The 25,815-nt window shown below is 38.8% G+C and overlaps 2 protein-coding genes across 8 annotated transcripts in view; one reads left to right on the top strand and one right to left on the bottom strand.

Moving 5' to 3' along the window:
* Positions 1-199: 199 nt before the first annotated feature.
* Positions 200-7,228, bottom strand: LOC101158040 (cip1-interacting zinc finger protein). Its single transcript, XM_004074750.3, has 16 exons — positions 7,050-7,228; positions 6,367-6,619; positions 5,792-5,919; positions 5,459-5,658; positions 5,082-5,211; positions 4,830-4,911; positions 3,221-3,312; positions 3,040-3,116; positions 2,753-2,950; positions 2,535-2,665; positions 2,326-2,419; positions 2,135-2,239; positions 1,899-2,030; positions 1,730-1,808; positions 1,524-1,645; positions 200-1,445 (listed from the first exon to the last, which is right to left on the bottom strand). The coding sequence occupies exons 2-16, from the start codon at positions 6,522-6,524 to the stop codon at positions 936-938; spliced, it is 2,238 nt and encodes a 745-aa protein (XP_004074798.1). The 5' UTR covers positions 6,525-6,619; positions 7,050-7,228; the 3' UTR covers positions 200-935.
* A 2,500-nt stretch (positions 7,229-9,728) lies between these two features.
* dnm1 (dynamin 1) overlaps positions 9,729-25,815 on the top strand; it is a 43,747-nt gene continuing 27,660 nt past the window's right edge. For 3 of the 7 annotated variants that reach the window (XM_011481751.3, XM_011481752.2, XM_011481749.2), the window contains exons 1-10: positions 9,730-10,115; positions 19,338-19,411; positions 19,735-19,884; positions 20,031-20,234; positions 20,463-20,561; positions 21,388-21,548; positions 21,642-21,784; positions 21,858-21,993; positions 23,252-23,319; positions 24,799-24,937. In XM_011481751.3, the coding sequence (XP_011480053.1) occupies positions 9,955-10,115; positions 19,338-19,411; positions 19,735-19,884; positions 20,031-20,234; positions 20,463-20,561; positions 21,388-21,548; positions 21,642-21,784; positions 21,858-21,993; positions 23,252-23,319; positions 24,799-24,937 (1,335 nt within the window). In that variant the 5' untranslated portion in view covers positions 9,730-9,954. Of the gene's footprint in view, positions 10,116-19,337; positions 19,412-19,734; positions 19,885-20,030; positions 20,235-20,462; positions 20,562-21,387; positions 21,549-21,641; positions 21,785-21,857; positions 21,994-23,251; positions 23,320-24,798; positions 24,938-25,815 lie in introns of all 7 variants that reach the window. The other 4 variants (XM_020707646.2, XM_011481753.2, XM_011481750.3 and 1 more) reach the window with 4 other exon arrangements.

The following is a 25,815-nucleotide window of genomic DNA, read 5'->3' as shown; positions in this document are numbered from 1 at the left end:
TGTTACTTTTTAAAAACATTCTACCAGAGGGCCACGATGGAGCGGTGAAGGGTTACATGTGGCTCTGGAGCCTCAGGTTGCAGAACCCTGCTTTATTATAACAGAGGAGAAGATAAGCGATGTGGTGGTGAAGAATTGAAAGGAACTGAACTGAAAATGTATGGTTATGGTGGACCAAAAAAAGCCCAGTTGACTGCAGTTTTGGAGGAAGTTTACATCCTTTAATGTTTGCCTTATGACATGTTGAATCTTCTACAGGTCTGCGGGGGAGAATGTTTGTTTTTTTAATGCAATCATCTGTCAGGGCAGCAGCATCAGAGCTGGGGATGAGAATGGAACTTTCTGGAGCTGCTTTTGCAAAGAATAATGTTTCATAAAAACGCACAACATGATGAACAACACAGCACACCTTCTGCACAACATACAAATGAAGTAAGTGTCTTAAATGGGACTTCATTGGATCTCCTGCAACACTGAGCACTTGAAGAAGTCCACTTATGTCGGCAGTTACTACGACCCCATAATGAGTCTCTACAGCAATCTAACAAGTTTAAATTTGATTGATGCACACAACTGCAACAATCAAATTTCACTTCAAGGACCAAAAACGTTGACTTTTTAAATAAATTTAAATTGATCCAGTTTTAATTACTTAGGTTTGGCCAACACAGTTTTCCAACTGTGAGCTGAAAATACAGACTTTTCCTCAGTAGATAATTTCAGTCTTTATATAAGAACAGTCAGCTTCCCACCAGGGAAACCAATTTAACTTCACAATCAGTTTCAGTATTGCCTCGTTGTGTTCACAACTCTGACCTTCCAGCATAGAGATAATGGTCTGGAAACTCATTTGTCTCAGTTCCATGAAAGCACCTCTCTACAGTCCTCTGTTGTAACAAAACAACGTGGTTTCCAGTCTGCGTTACTTCTTAAAGTCAGCGCCTGTTTGTCGCTCTCCCTGACCTGCGTTTGGGTGCCGTTCTCGCTTTCCCTGTGCCGTTCTTCTTTCCTGGACCAGCAGGAGCTTCGTCCTCGTCGTTTGAATTCTCTGCCGCTGCGGCAGGTTCTGAGTCTGCCTCTTCTGTGCTGCTACGAGGCAAATCGGCTTCGCTCTCTAGAGCTGCAGATGCATAGGGCGTGTTTTCTTCATCTCTGTGCTGCGTGCAGACGGCTTCGTCTGGGCTGCCAGAGCTTAATGTGGAGATGGTCAAGTCCTGTGAGTTAGAGTCAGTTTCTGCTGGCTGCTTCTCCTTCGGCCGGTTAACAGAAATAATAGACTGCAAAGAGTTTAAGTTAGGGGCTACATCTTTTTCAACGGAGAGCAGCTTTTCTTCTGAACAGTCTGTAGAACTCTGTGTTGCTGTCCCGCCACTGTCCGCTGCTGCAGAAGACTTCCTGGAGGATTGACTACCTTCACCTTTCTGAATCACCGACTCTCTGTAGCTCTGAAAATGGAAGCATAACCACACTTCAATGAGCATAAAAGCGTTTGGTCAAACTCCTGAAAGTGGGGGCAAACTCACCCTGAGGTTCTCAAAGTGCTTCAAGGATTTGCAGTGGGTGTGTGCAGCCGACGAGTCAAAGTAGTAAAACTTGTTGCAGAGTTTGCAGATGAACCCTGCGACAGGAACTAAAAAACTAGATCCTGTTGGAGATCAATCATCACAATTAAAAGAAGATACAACGTCTCTTTTAAAGGTAAAAAATGTTGAAGGAAAACGGAACGAACCATAAACTGTGTCAGGATCGTACTGCTCATCCCTCGAAATGTCGTTTAAGGTCACTTCTTTTAGGGATGACCAGTCATCCTATAAAGAAGGTCAAGAATGGAATACATCTTTATCGTGCTCGTGGAAGAATTCAAGATGAACACTGTAAACATCTGAAATGCAGGTCACCTGTGTGTCTCTTTGATTTCCTTCAGTGTCCGTCTCTCCACCCCCCCCACCTTCCTCCTCGTTCTCTAATGAAAATTCGACTGTGTCCAACGCCGTCAGCTTCACCAAGGCGTCGCAGCCTTTTTCCTGCAGCTGTCACGCAACAAAAAAGGAACATCGGTGAGAAAGGACATAGAGGCGAACTTAGACAACAGAATACATTTTCTAGGTCTGATTTAAAAAGACATGACTTATACCTTCTGTTTGTGTCCCTGAGAGTGCAAGTGCTCCAAAAAGTTTTGAGATGTCTTGAATTGTTTCTTGCAGACGATGCAGAATGAGACATTTGTTGCAGTAGCAAGCTGTGGAAAAAACAAGGGTGATCAAATTCAATATGATAAAAAAAAATATATACATATATAAATATATATGAATTTTTGATCATTACTTTGTGCTCCTCTGAGCATCGGTGCTCTGTGGTGCTGCAGGTGAAATGGCTGTGACATGTTGCACACCATCGCTTTGATTCAGACTTTTTATCTCTGCAGAATAAACAACAGAAAAAATATTATCCTCATAAGTCATAAAGTAGACATGGAAAAAAAGGGATGGGGAAAAAACAACAACAACCAAAAACTCAATTTAACCATAACGGACCCATCTTTGTTTGCTCCTTGAAGAGACTCCTGTACTCGTGGCAGCAAAGTAACCAGACAGGCGTTACTCATGTACTGTATCTCCATCATCCTTTGCTGGTGAGAAATGCTGTTCATGTGACTCCTGAAGTTCTGCACACAAAAAAACAAACAGAGAACAGAGAATTAAGACTGAACAGCAACGGTTATAAACTGTTTTTGTGTGTTTATCTGTCTTACTTGCTGGTTGTGGCAGGTGATGCTGCAGAGGTAGCAGTAGAACTTGTTTGAGCCTTCTGCTACAACTTCCTCATCTTCTTCCTGGCTGGCTGGGGAAGCCAAAGAGGTATCTTTGTGGTCTTCTGCTGGTGCATTTACTTTCTGATCCTCCTCGCTCGGCTGACCGGAGGGTGATTTGGCTGACAAACAGCTGAAATCCTGCGGTGAAACCACAGTTCGCACCATTCGTTGTTGTGAGAAGCTTTAAGGAGTTATTGTAATTATGTGAAAATAACAACCTCTCTTACCTGGTTCTCTATTGTGTCCTCCGGTACGTCAGCAGCGTCTGACCCTTTGCTGGAGCCAGAATCTTCCTGTATGCTGCCTGCAAAAAGCAAACATATAGTTTGTCAGATGTGTCTTTGTTATTTTGAAGTGTGTGTTTTAAAGGGGATCTAACTGCATTCATTGTCCAAGCCACTGCTTTACCTTCAGGTGGTATTTCCTCTGTGTTGCTGTTCAACTCCAATTGAGAGGCAGTGGCTGTTTCACCCCCACTTGGTATTTTAGGTTTTTCTGACCTGAGACAAAAAAAAACACAAAGTCAAGTTTTAAGCAGATTTATTTGTTTTTGTTTTTTTAAGTCTTAATAAAATCTCCAATGAAACCGTTAGAGAGTTGCCAAGACATTCAAAGTCTGCAGCAATGATCTGAATAAATATTCTATACATACGTTTCTTTAGAAATTAAAAAAGAATTCTTATTCTAAATCATGATTTGTTTTAGTGGATGTACAAACTGAGCTCTGAATAAATCTGAAATGTAATGGGTTTCATTTTATTGAATAAAGTTGCTAAAGCGCTTCTATGGCAAAAAAATAAAAAATAAAAAAGAAATTTGGGTCGTTACAGCTGCACACAACACAATAGCCCGGTTGTCATGGAGATATGGAAATACCCTGGCTTTGTGCAAATCAACAGAGCACTGGGTCAAGTTTGAAACTTAAAGCACTGGCAAGAAAAAGGAGAGGAATCCATCAATCTGTTCCTCTTCTTAAGTCTAAATGTGAGAATATGAAAGAAGCTAAAGAAAGTATTAAATACAGACTTCCAACAATGAAACTTTGTGTTAAATTGATGTAAAATATTCAGAAGAACACATAGAAACCTCTATATAATCAGGAGACACAACAATACAAAAAGGATATCACTTTTTGGGACATACATTTTATTACTGCAAAATGTCTTGAAATTATAAAATTAAAGTCTCATTGTCCACATTAGATCCATGACAAAGCTGTCAGGTACTGTCAGAAGAGTGCTTAGGAACCATTATTAATTATTCTTTTAAATATTTGTATTCATTATTAAGGACTAGACTACTCGAAGTGTGCATATCATGACCGGATCACATTTTATTGCTGTAAAGCGCCAAAGAATATGACTCTAGTTTGAGCAGGAGGCACACAAAAACAGCTCAGTAAAGTATGCAAGATATTCACAGATTCAGACTTCTGGGCTTAATAACCTTTGACATAAATGTTTTAAAATGATAGCAAGTGTCTCTTGTGTTTTGTCTTAACTCAAACAACGACCTACAAAGGCATTTCAATAGAAAAATGATGGGTTTTTATTTCTTTTCAATGAGAAAAGTGCGCTCTGTGCTGCTGACAGAAACGGAAGCCAAGGGACCGCAGCATCAAGGAAAAGTGATTTAAAAAAGTAATCAAAGACAACCAAAACGAATAAATAGTTACATTAATATGAGCTATTCATGAATAATTACCATGAATCATACTAACGCATGATTTTAGAAGAAAGTCATTTTATAATTTAAAACATTTTACTGGAGCTATGAATCAATTATCACCTATTTTACTAGTTATTAGTTAACAATTTTCTCTAGTTGCACTATTTCTTCACAGACGTGCTCTGATTAAGTGTTAAATGATAAAAGAAAGTTTTTAAAACAATAATCAGGGACAACCTGGATCTCTTTATTAATATGTTCATTTTTTAAACGGGCAGATCCTCAAATTTAAATGACTTGGAATGGGATCCACCAAAAAACACAAAGTATGTTTTCTATGATCACGCACCCTTCTGTCCTCTGCCTCTTCACTAATGGCTCCTTAAACTGCTCCTCTGAGTTCTGCTCCTCCACCGATGCCACAGAACCATCTGTGGGCAGAAGATGTAAGAAGGGCGCAAATGAACAAGTGAAATATCACTCACTTCTTTTTCCTTGAAGTGCTTCAGAAGCATTCTGCAGTGAATCTGTGCTCTTCTCCTCGTCTTTCCATTTAGTGTTGAACATATTTCAGTGCAATGCGGTTGCCTCACAGTGATACCTGCTTGAGACTTGTCAGTAGCTTCACTTGTGCTGCTGGCTGCTGCTGCAGCAGCTGGCTGGTCATCTGTGCTCCCTCCTGCCATCTGTTCACTGTCCCTCTTCCTGTCTGCATAGCGAGCTGCAACATCCTGCACATAAACACAACAGAACTCTAAATATACCCTCAAGAAAGAGACATGCCTTTAAAAGTTGGCTCCAATATCAGCTATCTGATCAATTCTGTTCCAAATTATTATTTCTTTTTCAGATTTCAAAGCCAACTTTGAACTAAAACTAAATTCCCCAATTCTTAATTTGTTGGTTCAACTGATACACCTCAAAGTATAAAAAGTAGTGGCCTAAAAACATATAAAAACACAAAACTGCAGTTATTACTGTGGCAGAGATGACCGAGGCTGAGGTGGTGGGGTTGAAGAAGCGAGTGTGTGGGTGGAAGGGTCGTGCAGCTGGGAAACCCATTATGGGGGACTTGATGGCCATGCCCATGGGAACCGGCCCGAGCAGGGACGACCTGCTTCCCGCGGCGTAGAACTGTCGGAACTGCTGCCCGCCCATGCCAAAACTCCGCATGTTGCCTGGATGAAACAAGGAATGAACCAACACTTCAGTCTTGTTAGTCTGGTAATATTTTGACTCTAATTTCTCAAAAGTAGCTAAAGCGTATGCCTTTTTTACAAAACAAGATAACTGCTTTCTGTAGCACTGTACCCTGCATCTGTTGCATCAGTAGAGCGCCCTGCAGCATTGGATTGGGGGCAATAATGGTTGTCTGGTTTGTCTGGCACAGGTTGACCATTCTTGGAGGAGGGGCGGCCTGAGCTGGAACAGGAATCGCTCTGGACGACAAACAAAAGTCGGATCAAGGACACCTTCAATGAAATCTGCAACCAAAGTCATGTTTAAAAGCAAAACAAGGCGAGTCCTGCAAACCTGCACATGTTTATTATTACACAAATGAGAAATAACAGCACCTTCAGTTGAGTTTTCTTCAAAACGCTGCTGTCGGAACTTTAAAGAACACTTTAAAATATCTGTCAAGACTATTTTTTAAGCAACAATCTAAAGTAAGGCAGTTTGTATAAATGAAAAGGAAATGACAACAACACAAAATGCCACAAATGAGAAACAATTAAAGTTGAAGCTAGAAATGGTATTAGATTTATGCTAAATTAAAACAAGCACACTATTTTATTATCATAAAAAACAAAAATTTAGATTTATCTGAGGAATATTTCATTCCGAGGGCCCCGATTGAATCCCGGGTCTCGAGTAAACAGCCTTACCGCGGCGTCTGGTGGTGATGGGCCACATGGTGTGCCGGGGGTGGCTGCGGTGGTGGAGGAGGAGGAGGTTGCTGTTGGAAAAGTTGGTGTAAATGCCGCAAGTGTTGCTGAAGCTGTTGCTGCTGCTGCTGCTGTTGATGGATGTGTGGGTTGAACATCACGGACTGTGTTATATCATCCGTCAAGTTGCCCCAGAGCTTTCAACCTGACCTGCGAGGAGCCAACGTCTGACACCTGCTACAGCATGAAACCCCTGGAAAAAGTGCGCAAAAACACACAGATATGAGATGGCATGTCTTGTCGGCACAACACCGAAATGTAAACACAGACTTTTATTAGCAGTGCGCACCTCCTGAGACAACAGGTCGCTCTCATATTTCACAAGTAGCTGCGCTAGCAAACATGCTAACCACAATGGGCTAAGCAGTTTATTTTGATTTCTTGCCACCGCAAATATCTAAGAAAAACGCACGTTTAGAGCATCTTTATCGAGAAACTACAGCCTATCTGTTAACCAAAAGAAAAACCACAAAAAACAAACAAATAATTGGGATTCCTACGAAATTTCTCCAGCTTTAATAATTTGACATGAACAAAGCTAATCTGACGCTGTACTGGTTAGCTTAGCATAGCCACAAAGCTTCGTAGATATTCCCAACTCAAAGAAGATTTCCGCACTTTACCTTGAGTTTCCTTTGCGTGTAAAGAGGTAATACTTCAGGGAAAAAGGCAGCAACGCTCATATATTATCCAACCGAAGTCATGCCGCAGAATTTACTCGCCGCGAGAGGTGCGCTGCAACTTGCTAGGAGCAGAAACCCATTCAGCTTCTGCTAGTGAACTCTGTCTCCCCCTAGTGTCCAAGCACCAGAACTAATCTGCATAACAAATATCTTTAAATAATGTGGTATTTTTCAAAAGTGACAGCTGCTTTGTTGCCAAATTACACGCTAAACTTGTTACATTTATTATTTTTTAATCTAAAAAAATAAACTTAGCATAATATGCATCCTAAATCAGAGTCAGTTTTATTGCTCAAGTATGAGTGCACATACGATGACTTTGACTTCAGTGTCTTATAATGTTACTTAAAAGGGCGAAGCAAACAAGGGCAAAACATAAATGGGTGTAAAAAAACAGAAAGAAAAAGATAAATACAACATTTAAGTAGATTTAAAAGTTCTCATGTTTGTGGTTTCACACTATATGTTTGGTCAAGAGTTAATCAGAGCAACAGCTTGGACGCCGTCTTTGTGGCATGTGATTTTGGCGTACAGAGCTCTGAAATGTCAGTCTGACTGATTATGGGACTGAAAGAACTTCAGCTGATTCTCTACAATCACAGATGGCATAAAACCACCTAATTATTTTGCTGTCTTCTGGATCTACTTTTGAATGCTAAGGTTAGGACATCTGGCTTTACTAACTGTGGGCAACTACTTTCTAGTTCACATGGGTATTTAGTGGAAAATGCCTGGGTGTGAGCTGACGTTTCAGAGCTCACACCCCGGACACAATCTAAAAAAATGTGAGGGTGTGAGGGGTCTATTGGGATGTTAACAGCCCGCATCCTAACCCTGGACTGGTTCTGGATAGAGGGAAGGTTGGAACCTATAATCCTTTCCGCAGACCTGATGGTTCTCTGCAGTCTGTCCCTGTTGTGTCTGGTTGTGGATCCAAACCAGACCGTGATGGATCTGGTAAGGACAGACTGGATTATTGCAGAGAAGTAGCAGCTGCTCTTAATGCAGGTTGAACTTCTTAAGTTATTGCAGGAAGTACAACCTCTGCTGGGCCTTCTTCTGGAGTGAGTCAGTGTGGGAGATCCACTTCAGGACCCGTGAGATTATGGACCCCCAGGAACCTGTGTGAGTCTTTTGAGGGGATTGTTCTGTTGAGGATTATACGTAAGTGGAGGGGGTTCTTCCTGAAGTTAACTGTAATCTCTACAGTTTTAAATGGGTTCAGCTCCAAGTGATTCTGACTGCACCAACTGCTCCACTTCTCCTCTGTATGCAGACTCATTGCCATCCTGGATGAGCTCAATGACTGTGGTGTCGTATGCAGAGCCACAAACAGGAACCGTGCTTAGGTCCTCTCAGAGTCGAGGTGGTGCAGGGTGTATTGAAGCTATTGTGACCATGTCATCCCCTGACCCATAGGCAAACTGCAGGGGGTCTAGCAGAGGGTCAGTGATGTTCTTCAGATGGACCAGCACCAGCCGATCTTCATGACCACAGAGCTCAGGGCGACTGGTCTGTAGTAATTTAATGCTGTGACAGGGGACTTCTTGGGAACTGGGATGATGGTAGAGCGTTTGGAGCAAGAAAAGACCACATACATCCGGGTGAAGATGGGAGTGCCTCTGTCCTGCCTGTTGGCTCCCAGCAACTCTTACCAAGAGGCAGGACTGTGGGCTGTTGAAGATCCGGGTGAAGATGGGAGCCAACAGGCAGGACGGAGACACTCTATCAGGTCCTGGAGCCTTCCTGATCTTTTGTTTCTAAGAGTGTTGATGCATGTCTCGTTCAAAGATCCCCAATGCAGGCGAGTTCTTTGGAGTTGGTGGGGAAAGAGAGAGGTGCTGCAGTCCTTTCTAACCTGGAAATTAATTTGTTAAAGTCCCACCCCAGTCATCTTTTGATCTATTTTGTAGCGTTCCCAGTGGTCTTTTAATTATGATTATGCTGTTTTGAGCCAAAATTTAAAAAAACATGTGACGTTTTCTAGGACATAGTTTCTGCGGACCCATCTGTTTGTTTACGTGCTCTCCTAACTCCAACTAGCTTACAGCCCCTCAAAACCCCAACCTAACATTGCCCGTTCAACAAGAAATGGCGAGCAATGTCTCAACTATCCAGCCTCATCCAAGCCAGAAGTCAGCTTGGATGAGGAAAACATAGACGTACACTGCAAAAAGCAGGGACCTACGTCACAGCTACAAGCTATGTTTTTGTCTGCTCCGGAATCACAACAATTTAAATAAAGAAATACTCAAAAATGCCATTTTAATCTTAATTTTCTTCCTGTAGGTCCTCCTTTGTGGAAAAAGTACCCCAAGAACATGTTAGAAACACTAAAAAACCCTTTTTTTGATTGGAGTCGGTCTTTAACTAATGTATTTTTGATTTGTGTTTCAACCACTCAGCAACCCTTTTATTTAAAATCTTTGTGCGTGTGTGTGCAAAACTTGGATTCTAAAGTAAAAAACAAAACAACTTTGACACATCTGTATCCTCTGGCAGAAAAAGTAGTGTTTGTTTTTCATCGTCCCATTTTTGTCTGCTAGAACTACTAGAACCTATAATAATGAGCATTAGAGGGATACAACGTCACCTAACGGTATACTTGGAGTATTGCAAGGATCTCCTGAGGAAATAAACGAGATCATCCTCCTCCCCTGTGGCGCTTGGAGAGGAGTGCGGTAGAGAGTCCTATCTGAGGTGATCTGACAGACCGAGGAAGAAACCGATAAGTAGAAAAAAAAAAAGAAATAATCTAAAGCTGCCCTGCTTTGTGCGCGAGACAGGAAGAGAAGAGACAACATATATACACTCGGAGGAAATTCCTCCCTCTGGCTGCGCAAAGATGGGGAACCGGGGAATGGAGGATTTGATTCCGATGGTGAACCGAATGCAGGATGCCTTCACCGCAATCGGACAAAACGCCAACCTGGACCTGCCGCAGATCGCCGTGGTGGGCGGCCAGAGCGCAGGGAAGAGCTCGGTGCTGGAGAACTTCGTCGGGAAGTAAGCAGCTTTTCCGGGATCCTAAGCGCTCTCTGGTGCATCACGCAAGCTGCCCAGTCTTTATCCTTATGGACAGGTTCAGATGCACCGCAGTAATGGAGTTATAATTGAAACCAGCACGTTTTGTTCTTGGTTTAAAGCTCCAAAGCGCATCTTACATTATTTCCACAGCACGATGGCAGGGAGATTATTTGTGTGGCCTACATAAATCCCCTGGTGAAGTTCAGCTGTTTACCGCCTCATGATGCATTCAGATGTCACAGATCCCTGCTAAAAATGCTTTAAAATATATAGTAGACTTTAGAATTAAAATATTGGGTATTATGACGAATACATAAGTCTGGTTCAAGCACTATTGTAAATCTGCCTTTTAGAGCAGAGAGGAGGAGGATTTACAGTTAAAGCAGATACTGTTTCTGGCTGCTAGTGGGGGTTTTTGTGGCAGGGCTATCATTTTATTGCCCCTTGGCTATGTAAACCTAAAAAAAACCCAACAACACAGGTTTTAGTTGTGCAAGCATACTGCTTTTTTGTGCACCCCAGAAGCTTATTCTTCTTTTTCTTCTGCTGATGATGGTAAAAAAAACAGCGCAGAGGAGGGCAAATCTGATCTGTCATGCTGCAGTCCCTCATGACCTTGTGATGAGAGAATGACCACCTGAGCTGGAAGCTCTTCCAGCTCACCCATCCACCTTGATGTTACTTTACTCAGGCAAAAACATGGGAGCTGTGAAGCATGCCCATTTTAGTTAATTCCAGTGTATTTTATTGTCCGTAGACAGTGATTCAGCAGTATTTTTTGCTCAAGTATGATGGGAGAGAATGTCCACCCTGGCTATAAGCCAACCTAACCCCTCACCCACCCACCTACCCCATGCATGGCTATTGAATGGTAAACGGTTCTTTATCTTTATACGAGCGGATGGGATCCATCTGCACAGTAAGAGGGCAGATGAGATTTGCAACAGATCCCTCAACCTCACAGTTTGACCAAAGTTCGTGTAGTTGCTGATCTCCGTCTTAAGTGTTAAAAGGTGAGGGGTGCCTGCTGTTGACATGTAAACCTTTGTGCCCCCTCCCCCCCCCTTTTTAGTCTTCTACAAACTCTATTGATTTACATATAGCCAGCATCTTCCGGTATCTGTCAGTTGCACAAACATTTTATTCAAATAGTATTCATAATTGCATACAGAGTTCTCTTCTTCTTTTATTTCCCCTTTTTGCTAGCTTTGCTGCTCTTCTTTTTTTTTAAATTACTCTCCCCATAAAGATCTATTAAATACTCAGGGTTTAACAATTCTGTTACTCTCAATAGTGCTGTATTGCTCATTTGTAGTCATAGAAACAGGCTAAGGCTAATTCTGCTTTTCCACCCTGGGAATCCAGGGCTTCAGCTGTTATTCAAGTATTGTAACAAAAGGAATCAAATGGGTTTTTTTTCTGAAAAATGTAGAAAGACCTGCAACTTTCACGAGTTATTATTATTTATTGTCATTAACTATATACTTAATTTAACTATCCTAGATACACCCTTATCGTGACGTCTGTTTTCATTTATTCTTTTGTTCTGCTGTCTTTGTGATGTAACAAATACCTTTAGAAAATAGAAATATTTTGATATGCAGGAAGATGCCCTTGAGTTTTGAATTTTTCCTTTGATTTTACTTAGTAATAAATTGTGAATATTTTAACCACATTTATGATTCTAAGCTAGTTCTATTTATTCAATTCTATTCTTCCAGAGCACATGGCATTTGGTTCGGCAAAGATAATTATTTTTCCCCCTTTATCTTAATAGTTTGAAACAACCATAGCTGTAGAAATTGAGTTAGAATGGGCTTAGACTAAACTTTGCTTAGAGAGGTTTATTGACTTCCCTGTGCTATCACCTTTTTGGTAGGTGCACAACATGGCTACAGGCAAACAAAATTTATGAATATATTCTAAGATATTTTAATTTTTATGCCACTTAATCTAGTCTTGCCTTTGCTCTTTGTGTCACTAATCTTTAATTATTGCATAGCTCAAGTTTGTTTTAAAAAATTATATATTGTTGCAAAAAACACTGCAGCAAAAGCAGCAAGCTGAAAAAGAGTACAACAGCCTTACTATGTTCAACAATCTCATCCTCTGGGCACAGTCCATTGATTTAAATATTTTTTTATAAAGAAAAAAAAAACATCTCGAGGCTTTATATTGGAGCTCAACTACAATGTTTTCAAAACCACCCAGCTTTTACTTCAGACTCCCGTGAGTTTAATTATCTCAGACAGAGCTGGTCTCCAGAGGCAAAAACATGTGAATCCCTGTGAGGACACACCAAAGGTGGATGGGAAATCTATGTTCTTTTATTAAATGCTGCAAATATTTACCTTTAAAATATAACAGAAATCAGCTTAAATTTAGTAGGAAAGAAGTTGGCAGAAATCCAAAACCACACAGAGCTGCCGGAGGTTATAACAACTGTTAAAATTAAGCATTCTGTGAATCAAAGGTGCGGTTATTTTGTGTCCAGACTCAAAGTGAGTTGTCTTTAGAGATTAGGATACTTGAGGCGGACCAAATACACTTATGACACTGTGTGAAAGACTCTTATATAAAATAACCTGACATAGTTGTCTATTTGCTTGTTTTACTGGGACTTAAGTACCCGTTGTTCAGTAGGTGGTCTGTGTTGTGACCTGCTTCTTGATACAAACTTCAGCACCACGGACAGCTCCTTTAAAAAACTGCCCATGAGGAAATCCTTACAATGAAACAAAATCTGAATGTTACGACTTAGGATCACAAGAAAAGAGCAACAATCAATATTTAAAAAAGGTTTAAATGCAGGATAGATCAATAATGACCCATGGATGTCCTGTGATTATTGCAGGAGGTGGGATTTCTGTACTTTATAAAAATCTAGACCTTTAGTGCAGGAGACAAGTGTTAAAATGACAACATAACAAGTTTACTCCTCTTCTGTCGCCATCATTAATCTTACATACCAGGTGTGTTGCATAGCACAAAGAGTGCTGGTACTGTTAAAAGGGGGTTTGCATTAAGTCAATGCACATAGATGCACTGAAACATTCAATCTGCCTAGCCTAAGGAGGGGCAAGTGAATAAGCAAAGGATACAGACAATCCGTTAACAAATCACAATATGAAGAATAATTAAAACTTAACGTAAGACTCTCACACATTTAAAGATTAATTTTCTTGTCTGCTGAGTAATGTTCCTCCTGAGACTTAGTGTAAATGTTCTGGCAGTTGTAAATGGTAAATGCAGTTGATTGATTTTCGGCATTTTCTTTAAAATACAGAAGAAAAGAAAACGTTGATTTCATTTTATTGTCATTTCATCAAATACATTTTTAAATTTATTTATTTGTGATTAATTTATAATCTGAACATGATAAAAGTAATGTTCATATTCATAATAAAGGGTATCTAAGGGGGCATCACTTGTTTGCTATTAAGCATAAAGGTATAAGGTATAATTTGAACACAATTTACTTTAAAAACATCTGTTTAGCTTAACTAAATGTTTGCCCACAAGTTACTGCAAAGTCATTAAAATAACAAATCCAATAAACTTAAAATGTGTCTTTATGTGAACTCAGGCGTTTCAGTGTTAAGTGTTTGCTAATTAAATAATTTACAATTAAGATGACCGACTAAAAAGCTGTGATATTTAAAATAGTTTTAAGTAATTCTTCCTAATAAGAAATGTAGCCTATACATGACCAAAAACCTATGTGCAATGGAACCAACCTAGATGAATGAGAGTCTTCATAGACAAATGACCAAAAAGTAAACTACCTTTATTTTTGTTACCTACTTTTAATACTCTGTATAAAATTACATTTTACCCACATCCTTTTTTAGACTTCTTTTTTTTCTTTCAAGGGAGTTTCAAGTATTTTTTGCAGTGTAATCACATTACTTTTGCTTAAATTGTAGATTAGAATATGTTCCTCAATGTCTAAGCAAAACATTCTCTAAACTTCCAAAGTTTTTTTTAAATTTGTTTTAAACAAATCCAAATATATTACTTTTTAAGATTTTGAGTTTAATAAAAGAAATTAAAAGAAATTATGTGTTATTCTATGAATATTATGAATAAATATGGCTAGAGATAGTATCGTGTTTTATTGATTTTTCTTTATAGACATTGATAAACAGTTTAGTTACCGTAATTCTATAATAGTGGCAACAGATTTTCAATAAAACCCATTTTAACAATTATGAAGTGCTGAATGTAATATTTGCCTGACACCAAAAACAAACTGAAGTTTAGCTCTGGCAAGTAATTAGAGCTTCCTGATGAACATTTCTCAGGATGCCATTGGTATTGTGGGAGTCGTAAAACATCCTTTTCAAAGACTGAGGAGGTGGATAAAACCTTGTTGAGGAGGAGTGAGAAAATGAAGATTAAAAAAAACAGAGAGGGAGCTTTATTTGTTCTGACACTGCTGCAGAGGATTACCACTAATCTCTGTTTGGGCAGTATTTTGCCCTGCAACACATTCTTTCATTGGTTCAGCTCTAATCTCGAGTCTGACCATCCAGTAATTCCAGCTCTCATTGGCTCCGCTATCTGCTGTGGTTTGGTGTTGTTTCATGTTCAGATATGTGTGTTATTGTACATTATTCATCAACAAAGCCCTTTCTGCTGTGTTTGGCCCTTTCACGGAGCACAGTTGCCTGGTTGTGTTTGTTCTACGCTGTCAGGCCTGGTAATGCTGCACACATCACAGTGTTTAGAGGAGGCTCAGACTGTCTGGGGAGCGGAAGTGTGTCGACACACATAGCAGGGCGAGCTTAGCTGCATGCTGACTTTGAGTTTGTAGTAGGGCGGCTGTGCCCAGCAGAAAAAAATTGACAGTCCTAACAGATTAGTAAACAAATAGAAGAAATAGAAAAAGATTGAACTCATCAACACCTCCTTAGTCTGCAGCAAAACTTTAAGCTCTTCAGGGACAAGTGGAAAAACTAGCTGTCAAAAGAAGCACTAGCGTGACTTCAGAGCAAATGCAAATGCACCCTGCCTAAAATGTTTGTTTTGTTCTAACACCACTGACTGATATTAGTCCTTACTGGATGCCTGTAAGCTTGTGTGCATGGGGTAAAAATATGCAAAACAAAGTAACAAAAATCAAGGACAGTAATCTTTCAGGTCCTGTAATGGGAAAACTAATTTAATATCCATTAGTCAAACTAATCTGCTCGTGCTTAGCTGAGGTAACGCTGTGTAAATGCTAAGTGACCTGCATTAGTGAGCACAGTTTCCTCCCACACATTTACATACACTCTTCCCTCCTCTAACACAAAACCATTATTCCATTTCTTTCAGAAATGAATGTAATTAAATTCCCAGAGGTGTTGATTCAAAATTAACCACATTTAGTGAGTAAAATATTCCCTGCTGTTCACTACTTAAAAGCATTTAAGAGATATTTTTACACCATATTTTACGATTAAAGGACAAAACTTACATTTTTCAATGTTAGGACTTCAGTTGGGAATTTAAATTAATTTTGATATTCCTGTAACCGTCAGAAACCGGTTTACTGTCGGGGATTTAAACTAACAGGAAGTGTTTGATAACTGAATATTTGTCCCACTTTGGCAGGCTTAAAAGGTTTTTTGCCTCCAGCCTGTCCTAGATACTTAAAAAAATGTCATCATTACTTTGAGTTAAAAGATCAGTCTTAACGTTTATTATGCTTATTTTGACAAATAAGCATAAAACTACTTTCGATGATGAAACAAAAGTGCCTTTAGGCATATATATCTGTAAAAAATGATTTTTAAACATCTAAACATAAAAATACATCAGTTTAATTTATATATACATTATCATTTTTATTCAAACTTTATTGAAGTCAGGTCCAATGGCCTGATGGCTAAAGCTGTGACACTTTGAAACGATGAGTAAAATGATTAGAGAATGCATTTGTTTTTATACTTTTCAGAAAACATTCTCTTTTGAATTTATTTTGTAGCTAAACAGCTAAATGTTTTCTTGTAAGAAAAGTGTGTCTGTGCCTATTCCCTTTAAGTGGAAAGGCACTGTGGTCCCAGAGTGAGGAAAGTGAGTGAAGAGGAAGAGCTGCAGTTAGGACCATCTGTTCTTTTATTTCAGTACAAAAAAACAAAAACAAAATCCACACATGCCTGACACAGGAAAATTTGCATTCTGGGAAGTACAGATGGATTAGCAGCTCAATGAATAAAATGTATTTGTATTTATTACACATACAAATATCCTCATTGATTGATTTATTGATTTATTTCAAGGATTGTAGTCAAAGCAATAAAGAATTTAGACATATTTTTCAAACTCATTACAGAAATTTTGAAATGCATAGATTAAAAAGACAGAAAATAAAAAAAAACAAAAAAGTCACTTAAATAACATTTTGCTTAATTAAATATAGTGATCATTAACTAAAGTCAAGGAGAGCTTGATTTATTGCTTGAAAATGAGTGGGAAGAAGCAAATTTATATAATCCCACCCCTACTAAGTTAATTTCTTTTACAATTTTACAGTTTTTGTTATCCGGTTCTGATCTGATAGATTCTTTTCAAGTAACAAAATGATTGATTATCTTTGGAAAACATTCATTCGTGATTTCAGTAAACAGTATCAGTAACCAATATGTAATAATCATTAGAACACATTATCACAATAAACCAGTAATTATTGCTACACATTGCAGATCAAGTAAAGAAAATCAATATTTTATTAATTGTAATTTAAACATTTGAGTAATCATTATTGCACATTACAATGTAATACTCATTGATTGTAATTAAAAGAGTTTTAATTATTTCACCACAATCAAGTTTACACATTTTTGGAAATACTTTGGAATTATTCAAACACTTATTGACTTCACTCCTCTTGTCTTCATATTGTGAAATCAGAGTTTCTTTACACCTTTTCTTGAATATTTGAACATTTTTTTTACTTGAAATAACTATTTTAAAACTATTTTTAAAACAGAAAAACACAAAGTTTTCCATCCATGTTTTCATTTTCTTTCGCTCATCTGGGACTGGGTCATGGGGGCAGCAGTCCAGGCAGGGATGTCCAGACGTTCCTCTCCTCGGCCACTTCCTCCAACTTCTCTGGGGGGGGGGTTCCCAGGCCAGCCGAGAGATGTAATCAGTCCAGAGTGTCTCTGGTGTTCCTGGGAAATGCTCTGAACACCTCCCCAGGAAGCCGTCCAGGAGCCATCCAGACCAAATCCAGATTTAAAAGTTTAAAAGACTTAAGAACACTAAAATAAATCAACTTCAACATCAAAAGTGTTGTAAAAGAATACACGTGTCCTGTTGGGACTTTGTTAGTTGGCAGGTTGAATCGTACTTTTCTCTATCAGTGTAACCTCTCAATGGGGCTTAGGTCAAGTCACTTTGCTGGTCAAACAACTAAAGAGATGCTATGGTCCCACAGCCAGGAGTTTGATTTTAAATCTGGCAGTATGAGCAGGTGCCAACTTCTTCTGGATAAGGAAATCAACACGAATGCTTTAAATTAACTTGACAGATGGCTGACTTTGCACCTGATAAAACATAGTGGACCAACAGCAAACAGATGACCCCCCCCCCCAATCTCTGAGTGAGGACTTCACAGTCAACCTTTAGCAATTTAATTCTGTGCTTCGTTCTATTTTTAGAATGGGATTTTGATTTCCAAAGGAAATACTTGGAAAAATCTATAATCTGAATGGAGAAATTTGGACCATTGAGCTACACGAAACACCTGTGACATCTCTGGTTTAAGAGTGGATTAACACGGGGAGAGTAATCATGGAAGCATGCGTTCTAGATACATCAACCAATGATTTCCTTTGAACTACTGAGTGATCCACTTGTACAAGTCTCCCTAAGATTTTGAATGGGCTTTGTTTCCCCTCAAAGCTGCATTTATCTATTTTGATCCTTTTTTGTATTTTTATGTGCTTAGATACTGCTGTGAACAGCCTGTTTTTTCAGGGTTAACAACCATTGTCTACCTCCATCCTAATTAAATGATATATTATAAAAATCACATTATGTAATTATTAAATAGACAAATATGGGGTACCGCTATGTTTGTTGGATGACCTAACATGTCAGATGTTAAAATAAAGTCTAAATAAACATAAATAAATAGGAAAGCATTCAAAACATAAAAAACGATTTCTTTGTTAAAGGCACATTGAAACAACATCTGATTTTTTTTTTGCCTAAAACCCAAAGAACGTTTGTTCTGAAACAAAAATGTAATGTATATTTATTAATTCTTAAAGTTGACAAAATTGACACTCTGTAAACTTTTCTAGTAATTAGCTAGACCAGAAAAACAAGATATGAATGGTAGCGCTAACCAGTGTGCTATTCACATTTTATTGTTGTTTTTGTAAGAATGAAAAACCAATATGTATCACATAGATGACAACCTTTACCTGTGATTCAACCAGCTTCAGCATTCTGATAAATAATATTTGCAAAATGCTGAACTGATCCTTTAAAATGAAGCAGGATGTACTTTATGTGATTTTACAACAGAAATTGTTCAGAAAAATGAATAAAAATATAAATTTCACTTATTTTTTCATAATTTGTTTTTCTAGTTATTAGGTATTATTTTCAACATCATTTTCAACATCTTAAGACCCAAACTCTTGTTTGATATACCTTATTATTTCTCTTTGACAGGGTCTCAGTTAAGCAGAATTAACTAGCATGGTAATAAAACCCAAAATGTGATGTCCACGCAGGTGGACACCCGGCCCTACGAGGTTAAGAATCCCACAACTCATATTTCTGCTTTTGGAATTTAAATTAAATTAGATTAATAGCTAACTTTCAGTAAGCTATTAAAATAATGATTAAAAATGTTAATAAAATGATAGTGTAATACTTAGTCTAACAAAAAATAAATAAAAATAAATTTTCATCTGTCAAATGTGGTCGTGGGTTGCATCATTTTAATTTAAACTGGTAAGCTTTCATATGTTTTACTTCTTGATACTTTTTTGTGCCTTTCCACATTAATTGCTCTTCATACAATTTTTTGTGTGGAATTTAAATAGAATTTAAGCACTACTAATTAACTAAAACCCCAAATTTAATGAAAAACAACTTTTTAATTCACAGGAATAATGCTCAGGTTTTCAGGGGGAGTTTACTTTTTTTCATCTACGGCTAATTGTTTTTCATCTGATAATCTGTGTGTTACAGGGATTTCCTTCCCCGTGGGTCTGGCATCGTGACTCGTCGCCCTTTGGTTCTGCAGCTGATGAACAGCCCCACAGGTGCATATGTTTTTGATGGAACTCAATTTCTTTTTGTCTTCTTTTTTTTTACATCAAACATAAAAATGGACAAAATTACAAACTTGTAAAGTTAGTTTCTGGTCATATTAAAGTTATTATACATCAGTTGATTAGTTAATTTAGATAAAAATAGATATCAAATGTAGGGTTTTCTTAACACAGTTTTAATAATGCGCGTGTTGTGCATGCTTAGTTGTAATTATGTTTAGTAAAGCTTGATTTTTTAAAATCAGAAAATCAATCCACTTGCCAAATATTTACCATTTAATTGCTGGTAAATTTCTCTTTTTTCTCACATCCAGAACATGCTGAATTTCTGCACTGCAAGGGCAAAAAATTCACAGACTTTGATGAAGTCCGGCAGGAGATTGAGGCTGAGACTGACCGCGTCACAGGAGCCAACAAGGGCATCTCCCCAGTTCCAATTAACCTGCGAGTCTATTCACCTCATGGTGCGTCAATTACCACTTCACTCACACCTTCTTGGTTTTGACATTTTTCATACTTTGATTTGGCTGAATCAATGATGTGATCATGAGTTTTTATGAGGGATTGTATTATTGCTCCCCTGCTTTTTTTTTTTTTTTTGTGCTGACAGTGTTGAACCTGACGCTGGTGGACCTGCCGGGAATGACCAAGGTGCCTGTGGGCGATCAGCCCGCAGACATCGAGGCCCAGATCAGGGACATGCTGTTGCAGTTTGTCACCAAGGAGAATTGTCTGATGTTGGCCGTGTCCCCGGCTAACTCGGATCTAGCCAACTCTGATGCTTTAAAGATTGCCAAAGAGGTCGACCCTCAGGGTGAGTGGATGCAGGCATCCCCTTGTTCTGTAGTGTTTTTTTGTGTTATGCTCCACACTTATTTCATAAAAGATTTTGAAATTTGGCACAAGTTTACAAAATTATTTCAAAATTTTATTTTTATTTATTGGATATTTTTCAATTCTCTGCCTTTTTTTGTGCTGTTCATGCTGTTTAGCTGTGGAACTATTTGATGCATGTCTAACTGCTACGTATGCATTGGTTTAGGCTTAAGGACAATTGGTGTGATTACCAAGCTTGACCTGATGGATGAGGGGACAGACGCTAAAGACATCCTGGAGAACAAACTTCTTCCACTCCGGAGGGGTGAGCTCTTACATACATGTTGTATTTTGCACAGACACACTCCTTTCACATCTGACGGACGGTCAGTGCAGGGACGCACTGTTTCCCTCTTGTGGTCAAAAGCAAACACGGGGCTGTTCAACAGTCCGACCGCTGGGGGAGACCGCAGTCACAGTGGGATGAGGGGATGTGGGAGGCAGTGATGAACCGAGTAACAAATCAAAACACATGAAAAGTGTGGACGAAAGAAACTTGTTGAAAGAAAGGAGGAATAAGTTTCCTGGATCAGTGCTTTCATGTATTTTGTGGGTAGTCGGTGTTGTTTTGTGCTGATGCAGAGCTTTTCTTTTCCATTTGCGCATGGTTAAACCCCAGGAATGCACTTTTGATATTTTCCACGTTTTTTTGTGTGTTTTTCACTTTCCTTCTTTTTGCATGATGTAGATGCTCCTCTTTAAGAGCCTGCTGGCTCTGAGTTCTCCTAGTTATGGTGCATGAAATGGCTTTAGCAGAGGGAAGCATGCGGAAACTTAACTGATGGGATGCCTGTGACCTAAACTTATGTCTCTTTTTTTTGTAATTTTGTCTCCCAAATGTACTTCTTTTTCACATAAATAAGTAAAGATACTTTGTACTTTGTATCCTCTTTTACATCTCATTTTGGGAATGGAGTCCATGAAAACAAAAACTAGTAAAGATCATGTGACACTCTAACATTTTGTCTTACATTTTTGCCAAATATGTCTGTTTTCAGAAACAGGATAAATTCATCAAAATAGGTTTTTTCAATTCAGTTTTTTTTGCCGTAAATCTTGCAGAAGATTTTGAAACTCTTGCTTGTGTGTAGGCTACATTGGTGTGGTGAACAGAAGCCAAAAGGACATAGATGGAAAGAAGGACATAAATGCTGCCATAGCTGCTGAGAGGAAGTTCTTCCTCTCTCATCCTGCGTACAGACACCTGGCAGACCGTATGGGCACACCCTATCTACAGAAAGTCCTCAATGAGGTCTGAAAAAGTGTTAACCTTAGTCCAAAAGAACTGTTTTATAACATTTGCAGAATTCCTAGTGATTTGATATTGACTCTATGCTTTTAACAGCAACTAACCAACCACATTCGGGACACGCTGCCTGCTCTGCGGTCCAAGCTGCAGAGTCAGCTCCTCTCTATAGAGAAGGAGGTAGAGGAGTACAAAAACTTCCGGCCTGATGATCCGTCTCGCAAAACCAAGGTTCTTCTCCAGTGAGTAGACCGCCATAATCGCAGATAGATAGCTAAAAAGACAGAAATGTACATTTTTACTTGTTCCTTGTAGGATGGTGCAGCAGTTCTCTGTGGACTTTGATAAGTGCATAGAGGGCTCTGGAGACAAGATTGACACGGCAGAACTGTCAGGAGGTGCCAAGATCAATCGGATCTTCCATGAACGATTCCCCTTTGAACTGGTCAAGGTGTGTTTCGGATAAACTGGGGTGGGAAATAATATTAACTCTACCTGCCCTTTTTAGGGGTATTACCTGGTAAAATTGTTCCAGGCTTGCTAAGCTGACACTAAAATATGATGCCAACAGACTGCCTCTAATTCACCTGGAAGTGATGTCACTCTAAAACACAAACAGGACACATATTTTAACACTAACACCTCTTCTTTTTCTACAGTTTACATTTATATTGCATGATTAGCTACCAATGACCTCATCCATGGTTTATCAGCAGCTTTAAGCTGTTGTAGAATTGTGTTGTACCAAAGAAAAAAGGAAATCACACATCTGTGGTCTCTCATTCTATCTGTTTTTAGAAGAAATATTACAGTTCCTGATTGAATGTTTTGTTTCAAAGCAAAAAACCTTAATTAGAGTCATTACATTCTTCATTGACTGATTGAAAAAAGGTTGTTACTATGTCAGATATCATGGAAAAAACAAAGTAAAGTATTTTTTTTATGTAGTGGAGAAAGGTTCAGTTTTTAGTCTTTTTATTCACAATTTAGCATTTTTTAACCAGGCTTTTTGTTTCCAAGGACAGTTATGTCCTATGGACTGTTATGTGCAATAAAAGTGCCAACACAGCATTACAAACTCAAGGAAAGATTTTAACATTAAAATGTATTTATTCATTTACATTTTCTGTGAATTCGGTCTACAACCGGAGTTTCCCACGATAGAAAGCACCTGTAACATGTGCAAGTCCCACCTTGACACGTTAAAAGAGACGAATGAGCTTCTTTATCAGCTTTAAGGAGTATGACTTTATTTCCTAATGATTGTATGTGCTACCTCCCCATTTTCTTTTTAAATCTTCCACCTTTTTTATTTCCAGATATCCTTCCAGGCTCATGTCAATTTAAGCTCTTACCTCACTCCCCCATTTACATGGCTGATCCCTGTTTTCCTCCTGGATGAAAGCCAACACCCTCCCCATTTTCTTCCTCTCTCATCTGCTCTCTTCTTCCCTCTGAGGATTTAAGCTTACCGTCTGAGACGGCGAAGTTGTGACTGACTCAAAACACAGACGTGCTTTAGCTCTATTCATCACAGATTTTTTATGAAATGCTCTGGAGGGAGACGTTAAAGAAAACAGGGACAAATAAACCTTTCCGTAAACAAGAGACAAACTTGGATAAATACATAAATAGCAGTTAGTGAAAGAACAATTGGCTAACTTGTCTGGCAGACTGTTTGTTTCATCTCCCCTCCGTCTGTTTTTCAGATGGAGTTCAATGAGAAGGAGCTCCGCAAGGAGATCAGCTATGCTATCAAGAACATTCATGGCATCAGGCATGTCTGCCCTTCGACTCCTTCATCACTCCTTCACTTCACCTCCTCTTGTCTCTGTGTTTTAATTAACACTTGTGCTTAGAGAAATCCAAGCCGGGGCTTCTGAATTGATTGCTGAGTTGCAACCTGATAGCAAAAAATTGAACAGAGGGGGTTGGGAATGAGTTGGTATTTGTCAAATTCTCTTGTTTTCCATGCACTGTTCTTTGCTTATGACTTAATGCTGGTGTTTGGCTTTTTCACCTGTCTGGTTGGTGAAATCTTGCATTTATTTTTAACCTTGGATGTGTTGCTGCTCTATTTTTCTACACCCATTGAATACACGTTATATGTGAACACAAAGAAAAAGCAGCAGAAATTTAACAATATATATATATATATATTCTTTTTTTAGGCAAAGTTTTTATTATTTGTGTTAACAATCGGCAATTTTATTGTGTGAGACAGTCAGATTTGTGCAGAAAATTGTATTTAATGATGTTTTTCTTAAAATTGGGACAACTATACCAGGGGTCTGAAACCTGAGGCCCTGGAGTCACATGTGGCTCTTTGGCTGCTCCATAGTGGCTTTCTGGTTAAAGAAAAAAAAACACATTTTAAAAGTAATGGTTGCTAAATTAGCATTACCTTAATTTATGTTCGTAAAGTTTATAAAAGTATGGCTGAAGGGCACCTAGAAGTGAGATAAACTAAAGGATTTAATATCCCTGCTGACATCCAAAGGCCTTGTTTGCTCTACGAATCTCCAGAATGCACACTTTTCAAATACTAGACAAAATAAGGTAAAAAATCTGATCTTTTCTGATTGTTCCGTTTATTTTATGAGTTTAAAGCTCATATCTTATGCTGCACAACAATATTAAGAGGGATATGCTAAAGTACATTTATATTTGTGTATCGGTAGTCTTTACTTTTTTTACTGGACCATAAACGCCAAAGTCCAAGGTCTAACAAGAAATGCTGTTTTGGTTAAGTTAATGAGGGAATTAGCTGCACCAGGATAATCCTGTTTGGCATAGTCTTTTATTTTGAAAGGAAGTCATGAGAGCTTCTGTCCAAAGTAAAAGAAAAAAACTATTTCACATTTTGAGAAAATGATAGTTTCTCTTTATTTTTCACATTTATTATAAGAGTAACAATGTAATGAATGCAAAGCAGTATAAACATTTTCCTAAAGAGGAAAAAATTCCTACTAGGTTTTGATCAGAAGGAAACAGACCCAAATGGCGCTTTTACTGTTAAAGGTTGCAGACTCCTGAACAAACAATTTAAACAAAATTGTATTAAGTCAATATAGATTTCACCAACCATTTAACATGTGACAAAAACAACAACAAAAGCTGAGAAATGAAGGCTCAATCTTGACAATTAACTTTTTCTCTTCTTTACTCATTCCTCCTCCCTTCTTTTGTCTTCTTTCTTTCTGCCGTCCCCGCTCCTCTTTTGGCCCCGGTTGCTGTTCTTTTCTGTGTCGGGCAGAACCGGCCTCTTCACCCCGGACATGGCCTTTGAGACCATTGTGAAAAGGCAGATCGGGAAGATAAAAGAGCCTTGCACCAAATGCGTGGACATGGTCATTTCTGAGCTAGTCAGTACAGTTAGGCAGTGTACCAAGAAGGTAAAAGAATAAAGAAAGTACCGGTAAACAATAGTTTTGGTGTTGATGCTAAAATAACACAAAAAAAACCTTGTCCACTCTTCCTTGAGCTGTCCCTCCCTGTTTGGATTTTACCCACATGAATCGCTGATTAGTTGCAGTGGCCGGGTGGGCTGTGGTTTACCTGTCTGCCTGCCTTTCTGCCTGCTGTGCGGCTTTGGATGTGACTGGCTGGACAGACCTGCTGTGGTGGATAGTTGTGCTGAATAATTCCAGTTTGGAAGCTGAAAAGTCATCAAAATACAGTTGAAAATTAGCATCACACAATATATTTTAAAGGTTACAATAAAGTTTTATCCAAAGGGTTTTTTGCATTACCTATTCTTATGCACATTCAGTAGGTTTATTTTACTGGCAGCTGTACTAGATGACATCAGTTTCCAGACTCCCTTGTGTTGAGGACGGCGGCTTTGCACCTACATTCAAAACTTTTCCTGCTCAGGGGCTCTTAGGTTTGCCTCAGAGGCCACACTCTCCCAAGTTGGGGCCAAAACAAATGGCAGTAGTCTCAATCCAAAGGATCTGCTGTGAAATGCAGGAGTGGCTCGGCTACAATAACATGTAGCCCTCTCAGAAAGAAATGGTAATATTTTGTTTTCACAAGAGGACGGGTGGAAAAAGGGTCAACAACAAGGGGGGGATCGGGAGTTTTGGCTGGAGGTGTACAGCTGCAGTCTCCTGGTGCAAATTTAACGTTTTTTGGCTGGTGGAGGCCAGCAGGCTGGGGGGGGGGTCTTTATGTCTTTATGTTCACTCTGTCCCGAAAGAGTCCAACGCTACTCTGCTGTAGAATGGCTTAAGGGGAAAATAATAATCTCACTTGCTTCTTTTTTTCTTTC

Source organism: Oryzias latipes, chromosome 12 (assembly GCF_002234675.1).
Source record: "Oryzias latipes chromosome 12, ASM223467v1".
NCBI classification, from domain to species: domain Eukaryota; kingdom Metazoa; phylum Chordata; class Actinopteri; order Beloniformes; family Adrianichthyidae; genus Oryzias; species Oryzias latipes.
The sequence above is the reverse complement of the archived record's forward strand: the minus strand, read 5'-3'. Positions and strand labels throughout refer to the sequence as shown.